General features: G+C 34.1%; 2 protein-coding genes across 4 annotated transcripts in view; one reads left to right on the top strand and one right to left on the bottom strand.

The window, feature by feature from the left end:
* The first annotated feature begins 415 nt into the window (after positions 1 to 415).
* On the top strand, positions 416 to 20,821 carry LOC142984942 (putative fatty acyl-CoA reductase CG8306). Of its 2 annotated transcripts, none has more exons than XM_076132829.1 (12): positions 416 to 537; positions 12,897 to 13,128; positions 13,619 to 13,870; positions 14,266 to 14,411; positions 14,702 to 14,811; positions 15,386 to 15,469; positions 15,973 to 16,081; positions 16,511 to 16,627; positions 17,195 to 17,314; positions 17,789 to 17,948; positions 18,505 to 18,602; positions 19,127 to 20,821. In XM_076132829.1, exons 2-12 carry the CDS (start codon positions 12,931 to 12,933, stop codon positions 19,263 to 19,265), a joined length of 1,533 nt encoding a protein of 510 aa, XP_075988944.1. In that variant the 5' UTR covers positions 416 to 537; positions 12,897 to 12,930; the 3' UTR covers positions 19,266 to 20,821. The 2 variants fall into 2 exon arrangements, with proteins under 2 accessions (XP_075988944.1, XP_075988945.1); XM_076132830.1 differs by lacking the exon at positions 416 to 537 and adding an exon at positions 12,691 to 12,816.
* Positions 20,822 to 21,221: 400 nt separating this feature from the next.
* The window catches only part of MAPk-Ak2 (MAP kinase-activated protein kinase 2), a 65,390-nt gene continuing 59,805 nt past the window's right edge, over positions 21,222 to 26,806 (bottom strand). For both annotated transcript variants that reach the window (XM_076132831.1, XM_076132832.1), the window contains exon 8: positions 21,222 to 26,372. In XM_076132831.1, coding sequence (XP_075988946.1) covers positions 26,301 to 26,372 — 72 coding nt within the window. In that variant the 3' untranslated portion in view covers positions 21,222 to 26,300. The remainder of the gene's footprint in view (positions 26,373 to 26,806) is intronic.

Raw genomic sequence — 26,806 nt, 5'->3', positions numbered from 1 at the left:
TTTGTTATAGCTGTTGGGTTTGTTTTTCTATAATTTGTTGTACGTGTAGTTGGTAAAAGGGTTAAATAAGTAGTTTTCAGTTCTTTAAATCAGTTTAGTAATGTAATGTAGTTTGACTCTCCATCTCGGGCAGGGCAAGGTCTTACAGTTCCTGTTGAAAATTTCGCGATTGCAACCAGTAATTTATAGCACAGCGCCATGCATATAGTAAAAAATGCATGGATGAACCTTAAACTAAAAGCCCTTACTTGTAAGTATTATATAAGTAAATAAAGCTAATGCCAAATTCATCACGTAGTAGGTAAGTATCAAAAAAATCATCAACTATTTCATACACACATACATACAAACATACATACAAAACAATCACAAAAGCAAATATCCTTTGCCTACGGATCTACAATACGAACAGCAGCCTCATACAGCCTTCCTCAAGCCAGTGCGGCTCCATCGCTGACGACGAACGCACGTCAGTCATCATTTCATCAGTGAACAAATAAATAATTGTTTATAACGGACTTTGGACCGCTTGGATAGGTGAGTGGAGTTTTTGATTATTATTTTAATAATTTGTGTTAATTAATGTTATTTTTTTCTTTGGATTTGTGCATTATTAATACAAAGTTTGATGTAATTTATCTTAAAATCCTCTCGCCGCGTCTGATTGTCTGAGCGGAAACATACTCATAATTTTCTGAACAGATTTTCATGCGGTTTGAACACAAAAACCTTCCATGAAAATAACTCTATCTTTTAGTGATAGAGTTATTTTCATGGAAGGTTTTTGTGTGTAGGCATTTAGTTCATTATGAGTAATTCGAGAGGATCCGGTGCGGGCCGCTAGTAATTTATAACAATAAACCATTTTTTATTTAATCAAATATTTTTGTGTTTGTTAGTCTGATATAGAAGGATGGTTCTACCCAGGCTACAAAATCACGCTATAATGGGGGTGGATTAAACATTTGTCAAACGTGGCCGAAGCAAAAGTTTCTTTAAAAAAATCTTTCTGTAGGTCGAAACTATTTTATTATCCTTATTATGGAATAAAATGCTGTTGTTAGTTTGGCGAGATCTAGCCTAATATGAATTATCCTTTAAAAATAATTTTATAGTATTGAAGATGCTCTCGTGCAAAACCAACAAAACATGACTACCTTCTCATTAGTAAATAAAGTAGGTAGATATGAATTTTTAGTGCCCAATATTAAATGCCGGTGACTACATGCTAAAAAACCGGTTGCGGTGTTAATTATATAAGTCAATTATTTTGTGTTTAATATGTTTTCTTAAAGACAACTCCCGCACTAAGAATTGCTCTTGTGTCGCGGGGACTTACAAACATACAAACAACGGACCCAAAGCACAACCAGACCCGAAACAATTGTTTTGTGGATCGCACAAATAATTGCTCCGTGTGAGAATCGAACCCACGACCTCTGGACCCAATGGTTTTGGCGTGGTGACCTAAACCACTGCGCTAGGGAGGCAGTCTAAATAATAGAAAATATCATACGTATTAATTAACTTTATAAACTATCTTTATCTCGTGGCAAATTTCATTGAATTCCAGTAAAATCTCAGTAATATTTGCCCAAATTCCATTCAGGAGGTTTTGCGTGAAAGTTACAAACATTTGTATAAACTTTCGCATTTATACTTAACAAGCTTCTGCTCACGACTTCGGCCACGTGTAAAGATTTCCCGGAGTAAAATTCCTATGTTATTTGTTAATCCAAGTTAAAAACTATCCGTGTACCAAATTTCTTTAAGATCTGTTCAGTAATTTTTGTTTGGTAGAGTAACATACATACTCGCAAACATTCGCATTTATAATACCTACCTAGAAACTTCTGCTTGCTAACCGCGTGTTAAGATTTCTCGGGGTAAAAGTGCCTGTGTGTTAATCCAGGTTATAAATTATCGGTGTGCCAAATTTCGTCAAAATATGTTCAGTATATTTCGCGTGAAAGAATAACAAGCATACATACATCTTAACAAAATTTCATATTATGATATTAGTATTATTATATTTTGCAAGCAAAACTTATATGCACAGGTCATTGACTTCATAACATGCAAAACTGTCATCAGTTTGCAAGTTGTTGCGAAAACGTCATTGTTTTTTAAATAAATAAAAGTGCATTGTCTGCACAAATAAATGTTCTTTATATCTGTCGTTTTAAAATAATTAAACGTTTCAACGAAGCCGGTGGCTAAGTAACAACAGTCTGCACGGATCGGTCTCTGTTGTTCCATGGATGGGTGACCATCTTATACATATCGAGTTCCTCCGTGTTTCAGAATTCCTTCGTGTTATAGCCCGGGTAACTGGGTTGTGGAGGCATGATAGACACTCCATGTAAAATACTGGAGACTGCAAGCCAACTCCAACATATCTAGTTGGAAGCTAAGCTGATAGACACTATCTCACTTAAAAAAGCATTATCTAATATCTTAAAATACTTAAAAACTTCGTATCTAGTTAAAGAACTATGTAATAATTCACACTTTATCGTTATTTTGCTAAACATTAAACAAACATCTCTTTGATACGCCCTTGAAGTTTTTGTTCAACGCTCGTCTCATTGTAATTAAAAGAAAAAATATATGATTATGTATGTATGTATGTGAGTTTATGAATGCACAATGACTGCGTCTATGGTCCAGTGGTATTGTGTGACGGATTATGAAGTTTATATTTGACTAGCTGACCCGCGCAACTTCGCTTGCGTCACCTAAGAGAATGGGTCAAAATTTTCCCCGTTTTTGTAACATTTTTCATTGCTATTCCGCTCCTAATGACCGTAGCGTGATGTTATATAGCCTATAGCCTTCCTCGATAAATGGGCTATCTAACACTGAAAGAATTTTTCAAATCGGACCAGTAGTTCCTGAGATTAGCGCGTTTCAAACAAACAAACAAACAAACAAACAATCAAACAAACAAACAAACTCTTCAGCTTTATTATATTAGTATAGATTCTCGAGTCAATAAGTTAGGACGCGACCATCATTTTTTTTAGGTGTTATGTCATTTTAGGAACAGTGATCTGGCAATAAAATATAATAGAATTTATTTGCATAGTAAATAATATACCTACTCCTCCAATTATAATAACAGTCAAAGAAAAAAATGTGTTTTACAATTAATCTTACATAGAGACCTCCATTTAATTAAAGAATATATCTGTGCTAGAAGGCTGTCCTCTTCAATGAAAAATAAATAAATTTAAATAAAATAAATGTCAGCAGTTGGCCAGCGTAGTGGACTTAAGGCCTAACCCCTCCCTCAATACGGGACGAGACCATTGCCCAGTAGTAGGACGATCAAGGGTTAAATTTATTTATTTATTTGTCATTCAGGTTAATTCTAATACTCTGACACTAGGATAATCACCAGGTTTTAAAGTAACTAATCTTAAAACACTTCTCTCTACATAATATTGTTATATCAAGTGAAATTCCTCTGTGGTTTTCCCTCAGTAACCTTAGCTTCATAGAAAGTTGAGTTAAGCGTCACCACGAGTTGTCACGTACATTTTATGTAACGCTTGACGGCTTGACCTAAATGACTAAATAATTGCAAAAGTATAATCCCTTTTTAACTAACAACTTGTTGTGTAAAACATCTTTGTGAATAACATTTTAAGATCAGTCTTCTTCTTATCGTATGGTTAGTGGTCAACCTAGTGTCAAAGTTGTTCAAACCAGTCGACGTTGACGTGGCTTAAGATCAGTGTTAAATCGAGTAGTATTAATCGGTACTTTCCATGCAAGTGGTTGCAGGTTCGAATCCGAGGCAACACACTAATGACTTCTCCAGGTAATCAACTAATAATGTGCAATCTTGTATGCCTGAGAGTTCTTTAGAACAGTTCTTGAAGGTATACAAAGTCTCTATACCTTCAAGAACTGGTCTGAAGATCTCTCAGGCATGCAAAGTTGCATCACGATGTTTTCATTCACCGTTAGATCAAGTTATTATCATTTCTAATACACATAACTTAGGAGAGTCGTTAGCGATTTGTCATTTTGTAGATCATTGCAAATCAAAATGAAGTGAGTTTTATTAGGTGGAAAGACCCTTTTGAGGTTTTATTAGCTTTGATTTCGAAAATGCTTAGCTCTCTTTTTAACTGGTAATAAAAAGGTATTCTACACATAGGCATACAAATACGCCTAAAGACTAAAGGTCTCTTTGATTGAATACAAACGTACATGTCATTTCGAAACATCAATTAATCACCCATACACCATGACACCATGAATACCGTAAAAAACGTTCGTAATTGTTCCCATAGTCACGGCACTTACGCCCTTTCATTAGACATGCTTGAACATTCACTCAAGAATTACAAGATTTTTCTAATTGTATTGTACGTATTTTAACGTCAAATCCTTTTTTTATTCTTTCCTGTCCCACTGCTGGGCAAAGGTCTCCTCCCTAACCAAGGAGGGGTTAGGCCTAGAGTCCGCCACACTGGCCAAGTGCAGGTTGCAAAAATGTATTCAAAAATTTTAGGCATGTAAGGTGTTCATACATTTTCCTTCACCGTTAGAGCAAGTGATAATTATTTCTAATACATACATAGCTTGGAAAAGTCATTGGTCATGAAAGTCTGTTTGTTACGCTTTCGGCTCTACAGTACCGAGCCGATTTTCATTAAATTTAGTTCGAATATATATTTTACCTTTTTACCACGAGAAATCTCACGCGGACGACGTCGCGGGCGGAAGTAGTACTTACGTACGTCCATCTTAAAATACAACCAGTCATGGTGTCTTTGCTTATAATGCTTACGTTTTGTTTTCTTAAGAAATCTCCGCTGTTTGTTTAGAGTTCTCGGACTTTAACCTGTAGAGAGGCTGTGAAGGACAGATGTCGTTTTAAAACGAATATTCAAGGTGTGAACTTTGTTTGCAGGATGTTACCTCTAGAACTACTGATCCGATTTTGGAATGTGATACTTAAATGTTGTAAAAAAATGTCTGATCAATATCTATACTAAAGTATAGAATTGTCGTAAATACGAAAGTAGGGTTATTGTAATGTGTATGTTAGAACGACCACTTAGTAGAGAACCTTTGCATGTACAGTCCCTGGCCAAATTATTAGACGCACTATACAATTTTATATTTGATGTTAATTATCAGGTCATACTATACAGATCTATAGTTTTTGCTAGATGTAATGTATATTTTTTTATTATTCACCTATTTATCTCAATTTTCAAGATAAATAAAACATCATACTATAGAATAAAACTGTATTTTTGAGCCATTGAAAAAAAATGATATGAATGTGATTCAATTTTAATATTTTGTTGAGCCACCTTTAGCCGCTATCAGAGCTTAAATTCTGCGTGGCATACTATCAATGCATGACTATACCATCTCCTGCAATCGAGGATGATGATTCCACACATGTATGATCTTTTCTAAGAGCTGGGTTTTGTTGATGATCACATCTTTAGCAACTTCTCTTTTCATGAGCTCCCACACGTTTTCAATTGGGTTCATATCGGGGCTATTGCCCGGCCAGTCCAACAGAGGGATGTATTTTTCCGCTAAATATGCTTTATGGGCTCTTTCAATTTAGACGTTTCGTGTCGTACGGCTGCCGCACGTTAACCGTGCCGCTGGTTATAGCCCGCTGCCGTACCGCTGCGGTACGTTAGCCGTCCGACACCAAACGCCTAAATTGAAAGCGTATCTGACTGCCGTGCGTTTGTATGTTAGTGTTGTTTTAAATTCATGTGACAGCAGTGTAGCCATGGACTCTGACGAAGAAACATTACTGTTAGTGCTCCTGTTAAAAAATATCAAACAGAAACAAAAACGCCGCGCCCGTAAAAGAACACTACCGATGTTTTCATTAACATGTAATTTTGGTGATTTCCATATTCTTTATCCTAGGTTAAAACAAGACCTAAGCAAATTTTTTAATTACTTAAGAATGTCAAGAGAATGTTTCTACGAATTACTCAATAATTCAATTTCATTTATAAATTCTTCCACGTCTATATCATCCATTTTAAGCAAATAATAAACATGAAAATTCAATGAAATTAGCTGTCACGTTTAGTCACCGCACTATTCAACAGCGAAATGAACACGCTTGCGACGTTGCCGTCCTGTCGTCGTGCGTTCTCGGTACCGACACCGCACTGTTGCCGCACCGTGCGATTTGTATGAAAACAAATTACCGTCCGTGCACCGTACGACAAACGCACCGTTTCGGCACTGCTGCGGTCCGACACGATACGGCTAAATTGAAAGAGCCCTAACAGATCGAGCTGTGTGACAGGGAGCTCCGTCTTGCATAAAAATGAAGGTTTCTCCATTTGGAAACCACTCTTGGAGTTGTGGAATCAATCCATTTTGTAAAACTTCTTTGTACTGATACTGTCTTATCATGCCATTTACCACGTACAGACGTCCAGTACCCTTGCCACTGATGACTGACCAAATCATAACTTTTGTAGGATGCTTTACAGTCTGTACGACACAGTCAGGATGAAACTTTTCTCCATGACGACGCCGCACAAATTGAGCTTTGGTTTGTAAAATTTCAAATGTAATTTCATCACTAAAGCAGATCTGGAAACAAAAAAAAAATAACATAAACATTAAGAGTAGCACATGTTCTTGCTAATTGCATAGAGAATTATGAAAGGTACCATTTGTGATGAAATTATAACATCTTACCGATCTCCAGAAGTCCACATCTTTATCACACCACTGTTTGGCCCATTTCAGCCGCTTTACCTTCATTGCATCTGTTAACTTGGGTTTCCTGGCGGGGCGGCAGGCCTTAAAACCTATATCATTTAATTTCTTTCTAACACTGCGCTCAGAAGCATTCACATTAGCTTCTTGGAGTTGCGATGTTATTAGTTTCGTGGAGGCAAATCGGTTTTCCAGACATATTTTCTTTAAACATCTTTCAGACCTTCGAGTGAAAATAGGCTTTCTGCCGCATCTCTTCTTTTGTTTCGGGCTCAATTCCTCCCCTGACTCAATTTTTTTCTTTATGCGACGTCCGCTACCTCAGAAATCTTCAGTCTTCGTGATATTTCTCGGTTTGTGAATATGTTAGCATTCACGAGGGCTTTTGCTTCCGCTCTTTTACGTGGTGAAAGGTCGCCTTTTTACCCATGTTGAAAATGCTCTTATCGATTATTTAAACAGTGCACACGAAATAAACAAATAACTGCATAACATAAAACTACGAAACAAGTAAACACAGCACATAAAGTCACAAAAATTTATCCGCAACTCAAAAACGCGCGCAAACGCGACTAGAACAAGTTTGTACTTACTTACGTTCGTTTTTCAAGAGTTTAACGTAGTATTGCCATACCTTAATATAAATACAAATACGATGTATAAAATAAATCTCTTTAATAACTAACTATTTTATTAATGTGAAAATATAAAAAAACTACACAAAAACTAGTATAAAATACTTAATCATTGAAATAACTACAGTGCGTCTAATAATTTGGCCAGGGGCGGTACGTTATAGGTACCTATCTAGATTATAATTAAGAATTATGTATATTTACAAACTAAAGAAGATGAAGGTACCTATCAAACAGGCCACCATATTCTGTTTTAAAAGCCTGCGGGTCACTAATATTTATTATTAAGAATTTGGTATATCACTGACAGCGGTAAATCTTGCATACAAGGCTCTCCAAGAAGTTGTTGGACTACAGGATAAAATTAGACAGTACAGCTTATTTGTTTAAAAATTGCGGTTAAGCCTATCAAAAGAGGCTCTCTACAAAATTATTGGGCTACATGATACAATTTGGTAATACATCTTTAAAAATACAGTTAAATCTATTAAAAGGACATATTTCAATCCACTTAACCACAAGTTATTCTAATTAATATTCATCACGACCGTCTGAGGCGTGGACAACAGTTCCAAAGGTCAATGTCCTCGGTCCTTATAGCTCGTGAACAACTCGACAGTCCATAGTTTTTGTTCTAATCTTTCATAACTTGTGAATGAGATGAATTGAGTTGAAACATTAAGCCCTAGTTCTTTTGGATAAGTATAGCTTTCAGATTTAATTTTCATTTTTGCACATCTAGCGCTCTTCTGCAATCAATAAATTTGACGAAGTTATGTGTGTATAAGAAATAATTATCACATGCTCCAACGATGAAGGAAAACATCGTGAGGAAACCTTGCATGCCTAAAATTTGTTTAAAATTTATTAAGGGCATGCTAAGTCGCCAACTCGCACTTGGCCAGCGTGGTGGACTCAAGGAATAACCCCTCCCTCATTACGGGAGGAGACCCGGTTGCCCTGCAGTGGGACAGTAATGGGTTTTTTTTTTATTATTAAACCTGTAACAGAGAATTTATTGTTATAGAGCCAAATTAAATATTTTTTTGACAGTTAACTTAATACATTTGCTTTCAGTTTATAGATAGGTCATCTGACACTCATTCGTTACCTCTGCCTTTACCTTTGGGTATAAGAGGCGTGATATTATGTATTGTATGTATCTCTAACCCCCGGTTTCTGGGTTACATTTAGCGGTAGTTTATCTATTCAATAGCGTTAAAACTCATATAAAAAACGCTATTGAATAGATAAACTACCGCTAAATGTAGGTACTAAGAAACCGGGGATAATACAGTTTAATATAACGAGACGAGATTAACAAATGTATGTATACTATTTGCAACGAAAACCCAGACACATTACGATAAGACGATGTTATAATAGAATGATTCAATATTTAACCTCAATCTGTGCTCATAAAAACACTACTGGACTTAAAACTTTTTCTTAGAACAAGTTATACAAAGACACATTACTTTTACCCGCTACTTCGTCTGCGAAAAAAGTATTTTGTTCTAATCATATTAAGTAAAGTATTTTCTTTTAGCGAATACTTACTAATTCTTACAGCTTTTTAAGAAACTCTAGCCCAACATTGATGGGTGTTAATTAAGGCCATATTCTCATAAAAAAACATTGTAACTTTTGGTCCCCTTTTCGAGATATAGCCGTGTAGTGAAGATATCTTCAATATTTCAAGTAATTTCTCTCCATAGCCCATTTTTTAACCTTGTAAACCTACAGTACCTCATGAAAATTGCATTTATCGAATAACTAATTATTTTTTCTACAGAAAAACTTTGTTCATCCTGATTTAAAAGTTTAGTTCTGTTGTAATATCTTATCTTTTTGTTAAATTTGTCTGTAACTTCAAGAAAATTGCCACTAATAAACAAACCAACAAAGTTAAAATCTCTAAATTAATGACAAAACGTGGATTATGTATAAAATCTATTTATAGAAACTATTAAGAAAGAAAGTGAACGGTGCCGGTTATTTAATAATAAAACGACCTCGTGGCATAGATGTTATAATATTAAAGTAATCGTACATACATTGAATATAGGGTCATAAATCGTATTAAGTTCAATGACTATTAAAAATTTTAGAAAGAGGAAGGTCTATGGAATTATTTATCTGTGCGACTATACCTCTATGGTTGTAGTTGATTTTCTTTTTTTTAGGCGGAATAGATACGTTCCTGTCTTTGGTACTGGATTTTTTTTATAAACATGGATGAATAATAAGTGTCCTGCCCCTATTTAGGTAATTGGTAATTTTTATCTCAAAATGCAGATATTTTATTGTTTAATGCATATGTTTTAGGTATCCATTTAATTGGATCATCCGTGTGTCATAGTGCCAAATTCTTGATTTCAATAGAATTTTTTTTTTGACAAATTCTTGTATTTCCACTTCAAAGTTTAAAGAAACATGTTTACTAGTAAACCTAGTATCTAATAGTAGTAAATTACGTATAATTATTGTGAACTTGAGTTCTTTTGTCCGACCGTGAAATTATAACATTGTTTTCCTATAATTAACACGTTTGATTACAGCCTGTTATTCTCTACCACTATCGACAACCGGCTAGCTATCGAAAAATGTTGTATTCGAAAATCTAATCAGCGCCTCTAGCGGACGCCGTAGGAACTATTTTTGTTAGATAGTTAAATGTCAAACTCTCGATACTCGATGGTTAGCACCGACTGTAGAGAATTGCGTTACTGATACCTGTCGGCTTATCACGTATCTCAGTTGACAGCTAGTGTACGTCAAATTGATGATCACTATGCAGTTCATTGCTGCTTTAACGTAATGTGTTAATCACTATATTCTGAGGAAAAAAACAATGTACAGCATAGTGGTTTTCAAATAGTTGTCAACTGAGATACGTGATAGCCCCCCAGAACTTCATCAAAATAGTGGTCGGGTTACCATCACAGTAGATTGAGTGGCTTCAATTCCTATTTGTAGCAAATATTTTTCGTCATGTCATTTAATTACATCCGATTTTTGCCTGGCATTTTCTCAGCAGCATACTCAAACAAGCTAAAAAAATAATGCTCCCTTCACACACACTCCATCATTATCAAAATAGGTAGTGGACAAGAAGGTCCAAATAAAACTTAAAAAAAAATGAACCCATCTTATTTTTATTCGTCGTGATTTACACTGGACTTTAAACTTGAATGTTTACGATAATCACCATAATGTTTGCGACCATGAGAAGACTACTCATAAGTGGAAAACTATAAATAACTTGTACACAAACCTTGTAGTCTTGTAGGTATAAAGCCTTGAGAAAAATGGCGTACAGCCAGATTATAAGATTTCAATAATCTGTCTTCTTACTTACCTATATTATAAACGCGAAAGTTTAGATCTGTTTGTTATTCAATCACGCCAAAACTACTAAACGGATATTAATGAAATTTGATACACGTATAGATAGTTTGTAGGTTTCTAAACTAAGACACACAAGAGACTTAATCCCGGGAAATCTTGTTCAAACTCAAAACTCATCAACAATCTTCGTTTTTACATGACAAATACAAAGATTAGAGAGATTACGGGTTAACGATAGAAACTGCTAGCTAGTAAATAATAATTTAACTGTCTATGCAAATGTAGAAATCCACAATTTCTATTATGAAATTGCATAGACAAAACAATAAAATGAGGTCAACGCACTCGTAAAACGTAATGTATGCAATTATTCTTTATAATACTTACTAATACTACCTACTAACATCTATGTATCGGTGAGTTATGAAATATTATGATTCAATGATTAAAATTAATTGTTTTATTTTATTTGTGTTCTTTATTACATCTTTTGATAGTATTTTTTGTTATTTGCAATAGAAAGTTGAAAGTTACAATGATAGATCTTTGTAATTCTTACATAAAAAATAAATATTAATTAATAATAATTGTCTTTGCTTAGATTTGTTTTCTTTTTTTTTTATTCCCGTGTGCCAAGCTAATAATATTATTTATAAAAAGAATACCGAAGCTAAATTTATTTTACATAAACAATCTCAACGAAAGATAGGTAGATATTTATAATAATCTTACTTAATTTAACGTTTTCGTAACACTGCACAGGTTATATGTACCTTTTTGTTTTTTAGAAAAAATGCCTTAAAAACATAAATGATGTCATGCTTGATTTCCTTGAAACTTGAGAGGATACCATAATTACAAAAACTTCCCAAATTATAGGGAAAATAACATAAAAAAGCTGAATCATCAAACTAAGTCACCTCGGCCTACTTTACATAAATAAGGAAATTCTGCAATTAATAAACTTTTGAAGACATTATTTTATAACATTTGACTACTTATGTAATATTAGTAGAAACTTAATCTTTGCACATTTGATAAGATAAATACTATTACTTGAGTTGAAATTCATATAGGTAGTTCGGTTTTTGCTACTAAGAATTAGCAAAATCTAGGCGTTTTTTAATAGCAGTAGACTATCCGTATTAAAAATATATTAGAAGCTAAAAAATTTGACTCCTTAATGACTAATGTTTGATTTTGTCTCGTGTTCAGTTGACGTAATACAAACTGTAGTGTTAATTTCGACTCGACACGACTTACAGAAGCTTAAACCGGCTAGACCTATTGCAAATAACAGGCTTTTCTTAAGTACATATCAGTGCACAAATACGCTTAGATATCATAAACCAGCAATGCAGGCTATTCTCGTATGACTGCTTTTTGTCCGTCCACACAACAAAGTAAATAAAAAGATTACGTAAATCCTGCCTCTAATAATATCCAACTGGTTTGCATAGCTCTGTTTATTAAAGGGTGTTTGTGCGTCATTGTTTTCTAAAAACTGACCATTTGTCATTAAAACTACCTTATTCGCGTAAAAAAAAAAGCATTTTGTAGTCAAAACTACCGAATAAATGGGTACAATTATATTTAAACACCTAAATTATGTACTCGATTGTCGTTAAGGAATATAAAATGTAGCAAATGTTGAAGTTTCGTAAAAATAATAATTTCCGTTGTTTCACATTACATTGTCATCAGTATAGAGATATGAATTCATTTGCATATTAAATGAGTTTATAGAGCGTTGCATAATTAAAGCACATACTGTATGATTATCTCCATTCCTATGAAGTTATAGGTATGGCATAATACCTATACCTACTTGATTTTTTGCTATGTTTACGTTTATGTCTGCACTATGCACGTCATACAAATTGCGACAGACTGGATGTAACGAAGTTATATAATTACTATAGTAGATACAATTTATATCTAGAGTCTAGACATTTGAAAACTGGTTATTCTGAGAAAGTATTTACTTACTGACGTATATATAGGTACGTTTAATACAAGGTGGAATTTTAATAAATTGGTATGGTAACATTTATAAACTGCAAATGTCACGTCAAATTGAATTCCAGCCAGTTGTCACGTCAGTTAACTTTTTATTTTAATCCTTTTTAGATTTTAAATAGTTTTTTATACAAATACCTATCTCTACTTTTTTTGCAGAATTTAACACAATAATAGCGGGAAATAACTCAAAATGGCTGAAGAATCTCAAGTGAAGGCGTTTTATTCTGGAAAAAACATATTTATCACCGGCGGGACGGGCTTCGTCGGCTTATGTTTAATTGAGAAAATTCTACGATGTATTCCTGATGCGGGGAAAATCTATTTACTAATGAGACCTAAGAAAGGCAAGGAGATATCTGAAAGACTAGAGGAGTTCCCTAAAAACCCTGTAAGTATTTTTTCTTTACTTCAAAAGTTTGCAAAAATCAAACTTAAAAGTTTTTATGATGAAGATTTAAAATGAAACTATAGAAAATTGTGTAATTATCGTTTAAACATCACGTAAATTGTACGTACAGCTATTAAACATTAAAAACAATGGGTCAAATGGTGAAGTAACTTTCTCAACTAAAGTTTGAAGTAATTAAAAAGTTTGGTAATCAATGTTTATTATATTTTTAGATGCGAAACACTATTATCCATAGTCTGTTCATGTATTCAATTTATAGTATTCTCTCTTCTAATTGTCTGAGTAATAATATTTACTTAGGCAGGTACTAAATGTAAGAAATAAATCCAATTTAAGCTCTATATTTTCCTGTACAAATCCCATGACAGTTTCACACACAAAAGTCAAATCAATTAAATACCAAAGTCATTAAATATTCCTTCAACAATTCACAATAGTGTCTAACTGACTATACTACTATCTACTCCAGGTCTTTGAAAAACTTCTCGAAACCAACACAGCAGACATCTTCAAGAAGCTAACTCCAATAGCCGGAGACGTAGGTGAAGAGAACCTCGGTCTATCGCCTCAAGACCGTCAGTTGTTAGTAGATAACATCAATGTGGTGATACATTCCGCTGCTACGTTGGACTTTCAAGAGAATCTGAGGCCTACGATCAAGATCAATCTGCTTGGTACAAGAAGAGTAATGGAACTTTGTAAGGATGCTAAGAATTTGAAGGTGAGATATAAAATTTTGTGTCTGTCGCAACTACTAGCTACAGTTGTGTGAAGCTTGCTTAAATTTCAACCAAGCTATAGTTTGGCGTCGTGTTTTACATGGAAACCTTGCCGCATAACCATAGTGCCACATTCGGTAGGTTAAAATTACACCTATGACAAATATTTGTGCGATGAACATGAGTCTCTGTTCTGAGTCTGGTTGTTATGTCATCTAAATTAATATGTATATAAAAGTATATAAGTATGTTTATCAATTATTTGTGACTGTAATAAGTGGCTTAGTGTGATATCAAAAGATGGTCTTTTGATATCACACTAAGCCACTGCACAACTTACACCCACACGTGTAATTTTTCCAATGATATTTATTTATTTTCGTTCTCAATTCCACAGGTCATGGTCCATGTGTCCTCTGGGTATGTAAACTCGTTCCTGACTGAAGCTCATGAGAAGGTGTACGAATCACCAGCGGATGCTGAGAAAGTCATCTCTCTTATCAACACGCTCAATGACCAGGAGTTAGATGATTTGGAGCCTAAGTAAGTGAATAATCTATATTTATATATAAACTTTATGGTTGTGTATACTTTTCCGCGGTTTGATTCCCTGGTTGAATAAAGGCAGTCCTATTTAAATCTTTGGACAAAAGTAGGCTTATGTCTGATATTTATTATGACAAGAGGACAGACTACCGTCTAGTAGGTTGGATGTATCATAAGTGTCAGCATTTGGCCTGAATGAATAAATGATTTGATTTCTTTTGATTATGAAGGAGTCAGCAGTTATATTTTGTACTACATAACAATATTTTTTTCTCTACCTTTTACAGACTGTTAAAGGAGCATCCTAATACATACACATTTACTAAACATTTGGCAGAGCATGAAGTAGCGAAATGCGCTGATTTGTTCCCCTGCACTATTGTCAGACCTACTATGAGTGAGTATTTTATTTATTAAACCTACCTAATCCTACTAATATTATAAATGTGAAAGTTTGTGAGTATGTATGGATGTTTGTTACTCTTTCACGCAAATGCTACTGAATCAATTACGATGAAATTTTGTACAAAGGGTAGCTGAAGACCCAGAATAAAACATAGGCTACTTTTTATCCCGGAGTTCCCGAGGGATCGGGATTTACACGGAAAGGGTTTCCACGCGGACGAAGTCGCGGGCGGCCTCTTGTACTACATAAATAAGAACAATATAGAATAAGAACTTTACATCTTTCACTATAATAACTTAATTAAAACCTGTAGTAAAGTTAAATTGGCATAAAAACAAAACATTCGAAAATACATCGTTTTTATTTTACACTATTATAATAATAAGTAATAATACTATTATTCCAGTATATAGAACCTTATAGTCCAGTGACTATATTAGTAGCTCTGTGTTTAGGGTGACATGGGTTTGACTCTCATAAATATTTTTTTTATCTAAAAGTAGTCGTATTTTGTGTCTATGTTTCTAAACTAGTGTGTCGAAGCCAAACAAATATGTAATTTCAGTTGTAGCAGCGTGGAAGGAGCCAATCCCTGGTTGGACATGCTCCAAAGTTGGACCACAAGGCTTCCTTATGGGAGCTGCCAAAGGTATGCAAACTTATGTGAACCCAATTTAATAATAATATAATCATTGATCAAAGGTATCACTCACCGGTCGGTAAACGATCAGTGGGTTAAGCAACCTTGGCGCGGACATTCCATAGATGGCTAGCCACATAGTGGTATTTGAACTGAGCGTCTCCGTGCTTCGGAGGGCACGTAAAAAGTCGGTCCCGGCTGTTATCAATAAGATAACAGTTTGTTAAGCCATGTCAAAGGCCTTCGAGCGTCTTGAACAATTTTGACACTAGGTTGACCACTGATCATACGACAAATGAATGCATTAATTTATTCAAGATGTCTTGATCATTGAATAGTTTTTATTATAAAAAGGTTTAAAGTTACAAAAGTAAACTAAAATGTTTCCCCAAATATTGCATTGTCATCCCCTAATATGGATACTACAATATTCTGGTTCCAAAATTAAGAATTATAGTTTCAAATTAATTTCTAATATTTTTCAGTAATCATTCTTATTATGTTCATTACAGGTGTGGTCCGTCGTCTACCGCTTGCTAAAGAGAATGTAGCAGATTACATTCCAGTAGATGTCGTTGTCAATGAACTGCTAGTAGCTGGATGGGAAGCTGCTAAAAATAAGTAAGTATCCTACTAATATTATAAATGTGAAAGTTTGTGAGAATGTATGTATGGATGTTTGTTACTTTTTCACGCAAATACTACTGAACCGATTACGATGAAATTTGGTACATAGGTAGCTGAAGACCCAGAATAACACACAGGCTACTTTTTATCTCGGAGTTCCTGAGGGATCGGGATTTACACGGGAAGGTTTTCTACGCGGACTAAGTGGCGGGTAGCCCCTAGTTAGTTATATAATGTAGGAAACACTTATCAGAGATCAGAGATATTTTCTAATAGAATGTTGGTTATAACAATAGTTAGCGTAATCGCTGTGTGCTTACTATGGCGAGGCGATCACATTTGGACTTACCGACAAAAAATCTGACCATATAAGGTGGCCCATATACAATACACTACTATAAACTCCTTATTTGTATCTTCCAGGTCAGGTCTGACAGTATACCACTGCTCATCGTCCACGTGCAAACCGTTCAAGTGGGTCATGTTGGAGCACTCCGTCAACAACATGCTGCATAAATACCCGCTCAACAGTGCTGTGTGGTACGTATCTTTGTCTTTCCTCATCCCACGATAAGTGGGGTCGCAGGAAAATTGCTGGAGAGATTTGGATGCTGTTTTTCAGATCGGCTGCCTGCGTAACGTCTACCTTCCTTGAGAATCACGTACAGGCCACACAGGCCCTACTATAATCAAAGAAAACGAATATTCATTGAAATTTCTTTTGTTTCTTATTACAATACTATCCGTTATAAAATGTAGGTCGAACTCTGGTTCAAAAATATAAGGTATGCTTATCTGATACTAAAATAGAAGAAGAAAAGATGATAAACGAAAACGTTCAATATTTTACGAAATTTGGCTGTCACGAACCATCGGAGACTCTCAGACTGCCCTCAAAAATTAATTTAAATGTAACCTATATTGTATTAAAATACTTTTATACATGCAAAGTTTCATCACAATGTTTTCCTTCACCATTAGAACAAGTGATAATTATTTTTAAAACACACATAACTTCGAAACGCCATTGGTGTGTTGCCTCGGGCTTTAACTGTCGACTGTCGATTACTGTAGCGAAGTATTAGAACACGTGTTTTATGTTTGCAGGTATCCACACTTGAAGTTCGTACCTTCTCTGCTTATGTTCAGATTGTCGGCCATATTGGTGCATTTCTTCCCAGCTATACTGTTAGATATGGTGCTACGATTGACTGGCGGTAGACCTATGTAAGTATACATACCTTATTTTATTTATAACTAGCTAAAACTAACTGTTCCACCTGTGTGATCTCTAGTTAACAATAGTTGCCTAGGAATAACCTGTCTTTTTGTCTTATTTTATACAAACCTGTTTAGCTTTATGCGATAGAAGGATACAGTCATTTTCACAGCTGGTTAGTTTAGCAATACCAACAAAGGAATGGAAAGAAATGTCTGAGATCTACCTGACAGGGTAATCAATACTGACCCAGAAGTACTGAAACTGTCAGTTCGCCACCGCGAGTGCGTCGGGACGTCGTGGGTTTGATTCCCTTTCGGAGCAAATATTTTGTGCGATCAACAAATAGTTGTTTCGGGTCCGCTTTTATTTAGTGGCCGTAGTCTATATGTTTGTATAAGTCCCTGCGATATAAGAGTAATTCTTATTGCAGGAGTTATCCTATAAAATAAAACTTATTTTCTACTGTTTTTCTCTTCCAGTCTGATCCGTCTCCACAAGAACGTATGGAACTCGCTCAACAGACTGGAACGGTTCATCTTTAGTGAGTGGAAGTTCCACAACACGAACACGATAGAATTGAACCAGAAACTCAACAAAACTGACAAGCAAATGTTCTTTATTGATATTAGTACTTTACATGTAAGTATAACCATTATATACTAACCCTTTTATTCATAAACACACTATAAACCTATTTTAGTTAAAAAGCCATATAATATGTTTTCTCTCTTTCATTTCGCTAAGTAGTGAAAGAAACAAAACTCTTTAAAAGCCTTTTATAACTTCATATATTTTTATGAATAAGAGGGTAAGCTTCTGCCCGTGACTTTGTCCGCGTTAAAAGGTTTTCATAGCTTATATGTTAAACCAGATTATGAATACTCTGAGGCTTACTCGCGACCGGATCGAATTTAAAATCGATTCGAGCTAATGTCAAATCGTACCCTTAAACAATCAATTTAGTTACATTTTAATTCAGCGCTCAATTACGGCCTACTTAATATTATTTTCACTTCAAAGAGGAGCTCGTGGCTTAGTTAACAACAGCCGCACGGATCGATCTCTGAGGTTAAGCTACGCTTGCCAAGGTTGTTCTGTGGATGGGTGATCACCTTATACATACCGAGTTCCTTCGTGTTTCGGAAGGCAATCTTTTCTATTATGGCACTAACAGAAATATTTAATTTTATTCCAGTGGGAGGATTACTTCAGACAATTACACTTGGGTGTTAGAAGGTATTTGAACAGAGAGAAGGAATCATCTCTACCGGCTGCCAGGAAGAAGGATACTCTGTAAGTATTATTATTTATACATTTCATGTTGTACCAGGGATTTATCTATCTATGGATCGGCCTAATCATACAATAGAGTATGCAATCGAGCGACTGCAGCCTTCACCAACTCTTTCCCCATAGCTGCAATGTCTCACATTTCTACCTTCACCTATATACCAGATACCTATATACGACCTAATTTCCTATTGAACTTAGAATTCCTAAAAAGGGTTAACGTCAGGCAGGCAATAACATCGAGTTTTTCTGTTAAAAAAATCTCAAACTGCCCAGAGCTAGGAAATTAAAGTTGTAAACCTCCGTGTCCAGAGAGCATGAAAAGCCGTCGGTTCTGCGCCTGACCTCTCACTGGTCATGTTTATCCGACCCATTAGATTATGAGAGTTAAGAAATAAAGAGTATACCTGTGTATTATGCACACTATGACACACTATAACACTACAAACAAAGTCCGTTGGCCGGTTTCAATAGAATTGGCCGCCATAGCTGGATTTAATAAATTTATTATTTATTTCTCATTCCAGCCTACTTGCATTCCACGTAATCTGGCAGCTCCTCATCATCTGGCTGCTGTGGTTCTGCTTCGCCTGCATCACCGACCTCACCATGACCCACAGTGCCTGGGTCGCACCAATCATTTATATATTATATACGTTAATTTAAATAATACATAATAAGGAGACAATCTCGAATATTTTTGATATTATTTTTGTTAGACTTTGTCAGGGTTCGAAATGATAATTTGAAAGATGATGATTGTTATTTTTTAGTTTATTTTGCATAATATAAAATTCTTACTGCCTCCCTGGCCAGTGGTTAAGGTTGACACGCTGCTACTATTGGGTCGGGAGGTCGTGGGTTCGGTTCCCACACGTAACAATTATATTAGTTTTGTGATCCAGAAATAATTGTTTCGTGTCTGGTTGTGCTTTGTATCCGTTGTTTGTATGTTTGTAAAAGTCCCCACGAGGCAACAGCAATTCTTAGTGCGGGAGTTGTCTTTAAAAAAAGACTTATGGCCGCCTCGACTAGCTTCGCATAGAAACGATATATATACGGTCTGATATAGAATATAGGAATTCCATTTCGAACCTTGATTTTTATTGTATTATGTTTGTATTGTATTTTTGAATGAGTGTTATATATTTTTTTTATACATATTTTCTCGACGGCTTTTATAGTATTTTATTAATTTTTAATATCTATTTTTATGGTGGATTAGCACAAATCCGTTACAATTTATAACTATGTCACAGTATATAATTATACCGTGAAATAGTTATAAACATAGTTATGAAGGATTTTTTTATATACCGTAACATAGTTTTTAAACTCCGGCTTGTTCGGACTTTTACCATTGCGAATTGGTAAATCTTAGGTTATACCGGAAAATCTTAGGATTTACCACCGTTCGGGCTTTTTTCAGTAACATATACATAATATTTCGCCTGTTATACCCGAAGTTAGACAGAGTTGTACACTCACGTTTCATTCCATCATCAACGTATGTAGTAAATAAGGACAAAGAAATAATTCTTCTTTTCCTGATCCGGGAATGGAACTCGAAGACCTCGGGTACACTACCGACCATGCCACAAAGGCCGTCTTTAACATTGAGGTAATAAATATATGAATTATTCATTACATTTGTGTTGATCCACCATATTTTCGGAAACTAAGTATTAAAAAGCAATATTAATTTTACATACAATGTGACTAAGAATTAAATCTTTTAATGAATCTTATGGACAATTAAATTGATCTGTTTTTTTATGAAATTATATTTAACTATAAGTTTAAACCCCAGTTTCACTTGTTCTGGATAATTGTCAGATAGTTTATAAGATGGATTTCACAATTATACTTTTTTACTTGTATCAAAATGAAATCATTAATTATTCATGTCAAGTGCTGACACTTATGATAGTCAGTGATACAGAGAGTGAATTCACCGCCAGTTCGGAAGGTAGGGCCAATGAGAAGAGCTGGCAAGAAACTTTTATCGGATAGGTTTATCAGACAATAAACTTGAGTACATTTAATTTGTAGATTTATCGATAAATTACCCAATGGATAAGTTATCTGGCACTTATGCTAAAGTTGTGAAAACTGTTTTTAAGTATTTTTTACTTATAATATTATAAGTTTTTGGTTTGTCAATGGGAATAATAATAATACACATTCCAATGGTAAAGTTTTAATTAAACTTTAAATTATTATACTGTGTTTTGCTTTTTTTTTCCCGCGCAGGTTCGAACCCGAGGCAACGCAATGACATTTCGAAGTTATGTGTGTATTATAAATAATTATAACTTGTTCATGGTGGAGGAAAACATCGTAAGGAAACCTTGCATGCCTAAAAATTGGTTTATAAATTATACCTGTATATAATTTATAAACCAATTTTTGTTTTGTTAAAAAGTTATGGGCTATGGAGGGAAACTTTAAATCTTGAAGATACTTGAATTCACATAAAGGAAACATACTATTATTTTTGAAAATAAAAATTACTGAATTCAAAGTTTTTTGATATAGTGACACATTAACTGGGTATCGAGCTCACTAGAATTGAAAATTAAACATAGCCTGAAGATGTATAAAATAAATTAAACTACAAAATAGGGTATAGGGCCTTATTTTTATTGTATTTATCCACACATACACATAGCGTAAGTCATTTCTCCACTCTACTTACAAAATAAAACAACTTTGTGACAGCACCTTAAGACAAATTATATTGACAGGACAAAATTGACATTAGTTCAAGACTTTCTACGTCACCATTCATATGTACAGACACTGTATATATGTACGTATAGCAATAACAATAAAATTGTGTAGATTCACACTAGGGGTGTTGCGGATATCCGTAAACGCGGAACATAAGCATTAATTCATACGAGATTTTGCGGATATGGATATTTATAGGCAACATATAAGTAACGACCACGGGTGTTGTGGATATTCGCATCGCAAACGCGATACATTATTAATTGAGACACGTCGAATGGATATTTTAGTCGATCGAGTACTGACTTTTTTAAAAAGAGGGCTTGATCGAGTAAAATTCTTATAACGGGCGTTATAATGTGATAATTTTACTAGTGTTCGAGCCAAATGTGTCTGTATAGAGTGACTCGATCGACCTGACTTTTAAGTGTTTCGATCGAGTAAAATACGTACAACAGCCACCAACTATGTGATAGTTTAACTCGTTTTCAAAACGTGTCTGTACATATGAATAAGAAATTATTGCGATAAACCGCAAAAGCAAGATTATTGCCACTAAATAATACTAAACGACATATCTTTGCGATTGTCGTATTTTATTTTTTGTTTATGTCTTTACCAAAGCGTATTATTTTATACTTATTACTAAGAGAATTGGGCTTGTAATATTGTTGGAATAGAAAATTACGGAATGGTTATACAATATGTTTTCACAATATTTTTTTTAGAAATAGACTTTGACTATTTTTAACAATTTCTCAATTTTAAATGACACTTTTTTAATATCGTTTGGTTAATAATCATACATACATACTTAAAAACACCCCTTCTTCCATTAGGTGTATGTAGAGGCCAGAGAAATTAAAGAAATTGCAGTAAATATGTATATATTTATCTGGTCTCTGCCTACGCAGCTAAGAAGACGTGATTTATGTATGTATGTATGTTTGTACGTATGTACAGAATACATGTAGTATATATTATTACAAGCCCAATATTATGTTTAAGTAAAAGCTTTGGGGACATAGTCAGTTGTACTGACTAAAGGAACAATAGTCAACTAATAGTCACTAACACTAAATACAAACTAATATTAAGTAAATCAGTAACACACATTACAGTAATATTACGAGATTTTAAATATAAATGTAGAAATAACAAAAATTATTACATTTTATTTAAATTGACTATATGAAAAGCAATTTTCTAAAGATATGGTGACATTTTGACCCAGGTAATGGGGTTATGGAGGTCCGACAGGCAGTCGCTCCATGTAAATTTCATGTTTAAAGATCATTGACAGTCGTTAACAGTAGTCAGAAGCTTGAAAGTCTGACAACCAGTCTTACCGAAGAGTATAGTTATAAGCCCAGGTAACTGTGTTGTGGAGGTCAGATAGGCAGTCGCTCTATGTAAAATACTGGTATTCAGCTGCATCCGGTGAGACTGGAAGCCGACTATAACATAGTTGGAGTCATAAAAAAAAGCTATTTCTACAATTATATTGGAAATTAAGTATCATTATACAAACTTATTAAATATTAATCACAACTTGTATACGTTTGTGAGGTTTCGGTAGTTAAATGATCACGTTTAAAAGTATTTTTTGAGGTTTAAACAACCTTCTGAATAAGTGTCAGTTAGCATATCAGTTGAATCAGGTAGTTTTTTTAAGCTACTTTTTATATGTGACTACTAAATGTGATTATTTCGTAATTTTAGAAGTAAATCATCATTAGATTGAGCACAATACAATCTTACAAGCAGTTATAGCGACAGATTTCAGCGATTAAACGCGACTAAAATCGCAAAATTTAAATCTTTTAATGTATGGGAACTATCACTGAAATACAAACTAAGTATTAAAGTCAAATTTCCCATACACTGATTTGTGAAGCGTATGGGAATTTTGGTGTAAAGGAAGTCTGTATTTTGCATAAAAATAGTGCTATGTATAAGATCATTTTTTTTTGTTTAAATAGCGACTGAAAATCGAGGGAATCATAATCAAAATTATTTCATAAAATCTATTTCATCGGTATTTTTTACTACAATTATATTTTCTATACATACATATAATACTATTTTTTAATTCTCTGCAACTGAACATCGAAATTTTCCATGAAAAGATCAACTATGTTTTTGTATAAATCTAATACCTGAAATTATCCGAGGATAGAAAATCAGTCAGTACTTTAATAAGAAAATGAAAGCCTTTTTTATTTTTAAATAGTACTTTATTATTTGTTTAGTCATTCCTGCTTGAAAAAATAATTGAATGTGAGAACTGTCAAAATCTGTCTAATTAATTTAGAATCGAAACGACAGATTTTGTTTATTAAATAAATAATTCATATTATATTGTGTGACCTAATTATGATGAAAATTATCATCGTGGTTTATATTTGTGTAAAGTTTCCAAACAAAAAATTAATTATATCAGATTTTTTTTGACAAAATGATCTTAATAATACATAGCATTATTTTTATACTAATAAGTAAATATTCCTTATTTACATTAATACATTATACTTAGTTTATATCGAGGGATCGACACACAGATTTTCACACACGCAGTTACTTTATGATAAACAACATAATATAATAATCTTTGTGATCACTGTATGTCGTGACTTCAGCCGGTATTTGGCCGCGGCGGCCAGTTTTAGAGAAACCAGCCAACTGTGCCGAAGTTAGCTTGTAATAATAATGTCCTAGCCGATATTGGGGTACGATGTTTATAGTGTCCAAGTGTGTGCACAATACACAGGTACACTCTCTATTCCTTCACTCTCATAGTTTGGTGGGACGGATAACCGACACGACCAGTGAGAGGTCAGGCGCAGGACCGACAGCTTTACATGCTTTGAAGCACGGAAGTCTGTGGCCATAAGTCTAGGCTCCAGAATATTTTTTCACACAAAATCTTAAGGATTCGAAGCTGAGACCCCTATTGTCATATGCAATAGTCGTTAATTGAGGCTCATGAAATTATAAAACATTGTTAAACAAAAAGTAACTGCTTACGTTTTTCAAACATTGAAAATGCAAACTTAATTTTATACGTCAATCATTATTAATTGTAAATAAAGTGATGGTTCTTGTTTATACCACAAGGTGGCGACACTTGCAATAGAGAACTCATTTTCAACATTTTCACACTTCAAAATAATTTTCTACGTTTATCATTTGCTCTAACGGTGAAGGAAATCATCGTGAAACCTTGCATATCTGACAGTTGTTTAACACAGTTCTCAAAGGTCCGCAAGTGACTTGCGTGGTGGACTCAAGATTTGACCCTTCTCTTATTTTAGGGGGAGACCCTCTTGCCCAGCAGTGCATATAGAAATAGGTTTATTTTTTCAGGTTGTCAAGCATTCTGTTGAAAAGTGTATAAACGATTTTTAAAATCATTTTTTTTAGGTTGTTTTCAAAATGGGTCGCTATTACAAGTGGTGACATCTAGTAGCCATTAATTAAACTTAAATAATACCTTAGCCTAAAGCCTTACAAGAAAAAAATATCTTACAAAAATATTTAATTAAACTTATATCTAAATTGTGATAACGAACGGATCTTTAAAGTCAAAATTATAGAAAAAATCAGACAAAAATCTGCAAAAATATGTGTTTTATCTTGAAAATATTCTTTCTATGTGTGTTTGTAAAAGATAGCATACAAAATATTTTCTTCTGTGTAACCAAAATATACAAATCTGCTTACAAATTTTAAAAACATCTTCAACCAAAAATTTTGCTTAATATTTCACTCTAAAACATATTTCGACTACTTTCCTACAAAATACTGTCAGTCTCAATACTCCTGAATAAGTGTCAGTTAATCTATCAGGCGGAATTCTTACAGTTTTAGGCACTCACTTTCATACAATTTGGACGTTTTTTATAATCTTCTTCTTATCGTATGGTTAGTAGTCAACCTAGTGTCAAAGTTGTTCAAGCCGCCCGAAAGCCGTTGACATGGCTTAATGACTGATATCTTATTTGGCAACAACCGGGACCAACATTTTACGTGCCCTCCGTAGCACGGAGACGTCCTTTTCAAATACCATTTTGCGGTCACCCATCTATGGAATGACCGCGCCAAGGTTTGTTTAACCCACAGATCGTTTATCGACCGGTGACCGCAACTCTTTATGAGCGCCTATATAATAAAATACGTGAATTAACTGTCGTTTTATCCATCAGATAGTAACCAACACTTATTCATAAGTCTTGAAACTGGCCCTTATATAGTTTGTAATATTTGCAACTATGTAAATCAAACATTTAACTATGTCTCCACTAGATGGCGTGATACACAAAATATAATCACATTCAGCATTTATACATCTATATTTAAAAGACGATTGTAAAATGGTATTTTACTTTATTAAGGGTTTGAATCTAACATTAATGATAAAAAACTAGTTTAGGGTCTTTGTCATTATGAAAAATTCATCAACTGGATTTTTATCAATATTACTTTTGGATCATAACTACCTACCCCTTTGGGAAAAAGGCGTGATCCTATGTATGTATGTAAAATATTATCTCTGCATTTCATCATATGGACATCAAAAATCACTTGAAAAAAATAGTTCTTGCATAACACAATAGGGACGCCGATTAGATTTTATAATAAATATTTAACTACGTTGTGGACGTCCAAAAGTGTTATTAAATCGTTTCTATACATCCATAATATCACGCCTGTTATACCTAAGGGTGTAAGCATATGTGTATAAAACACACTAACATTGTGAATTGCGAAATATTAACATTTTCAATGAATACAATTTAAGTCACATAACAGGGGCGAGCTTTAAGGTCTTATTTGTCGCATATAACAGGGAGTCTATTGCCATATTGACCTTAAATGACCCTAATTTCTTAAATTTCTCCTTTTAAAGTATTATACCATATTACATTGATCTACGCATAAGCTGCTAAGTCTATATTAAACTGATGTTCAAGCGCCAACCTTGTTCCGCCGTTTGTTCAGTAACGAATTGTTGCTTTGTTCTAGAGCTTTGATTTGTACCTGTAAAATTAATAATATTAGTATTATTTATAATATATAGTACATATTATTTTTATTGCAAGTAGCGTAGGTAAAGTACTATGGGGAAAAGCGTTTTATAAAAAAAATGAAAATAATAATAAGATATGCAAATAATACTCTCTAAATAAAATCAGGAATCATTGCATCGTAGGTCAGTCAGTGACGAAGGTCAACGTCAGCGGCAGAGGTCAACGTCGTAAACAGAGGTCAAAGTTAGTGACTAAGGTCAATATTATACATAGATCTGTCAGTCACAATAGTCAACAATATACACAGAGGTCAAAGTCAGTGACAAAGGTCAACGTCAGAAGTCAACATCTTACACAGAGGTCAAGATCAGTCACGAAGCTAAAGTCAGTGACAAATCTAAATTTAGTGTCAACAGTCAACGTCAACTACATAGTAGATCAGTG

Source organism: Anticarsia gemmatalis, chromosome 28, assembly GCF_050436995.1.
Source record: "Anticarsia gemmatalis isolate Benzon Research Colony breed Stoneville strain chromosome 28, ilAntGemm2 primary, whole genome shotgun sequence".
Taxonomy (NCBI): domain Eukaryota; kingdom Metazoa; phylum Arthropoda; class Insecta; order Lepidoptera; family Erebidae; genus Anticarsia; species Anticarsia gemmatalis.
Note: the sequence above shows the minus strand (reverse complement) of the source record. Positions and strands in the feature narration are given on the sequence as shown.

Bases quoted from the DNA above. Each gene is read 5' to 3' on its own strand.
- LOC142984942 (XM_076132829.1), top strand. From the start codon at position 12,931: ATGGCTGAAGAATCTCAAGTGAAGGCGTTTTATTCTGGAAAAAACATA. The intron at 14,412-14,701 runs GTAAGTGAATAA...TACCTTTTACAG, and splicing joins TTAGATGATTTGGAGCCTAA to ACTGTTAAAGGAGCATCCTA. The intron at 16,628-17,194 runs GTACGTATCTTT...TTATGTTTGCAG, and splicing joins CCGCTCAACAGTGCTGTGTG to GTATCCACACTTGAAGTTCG.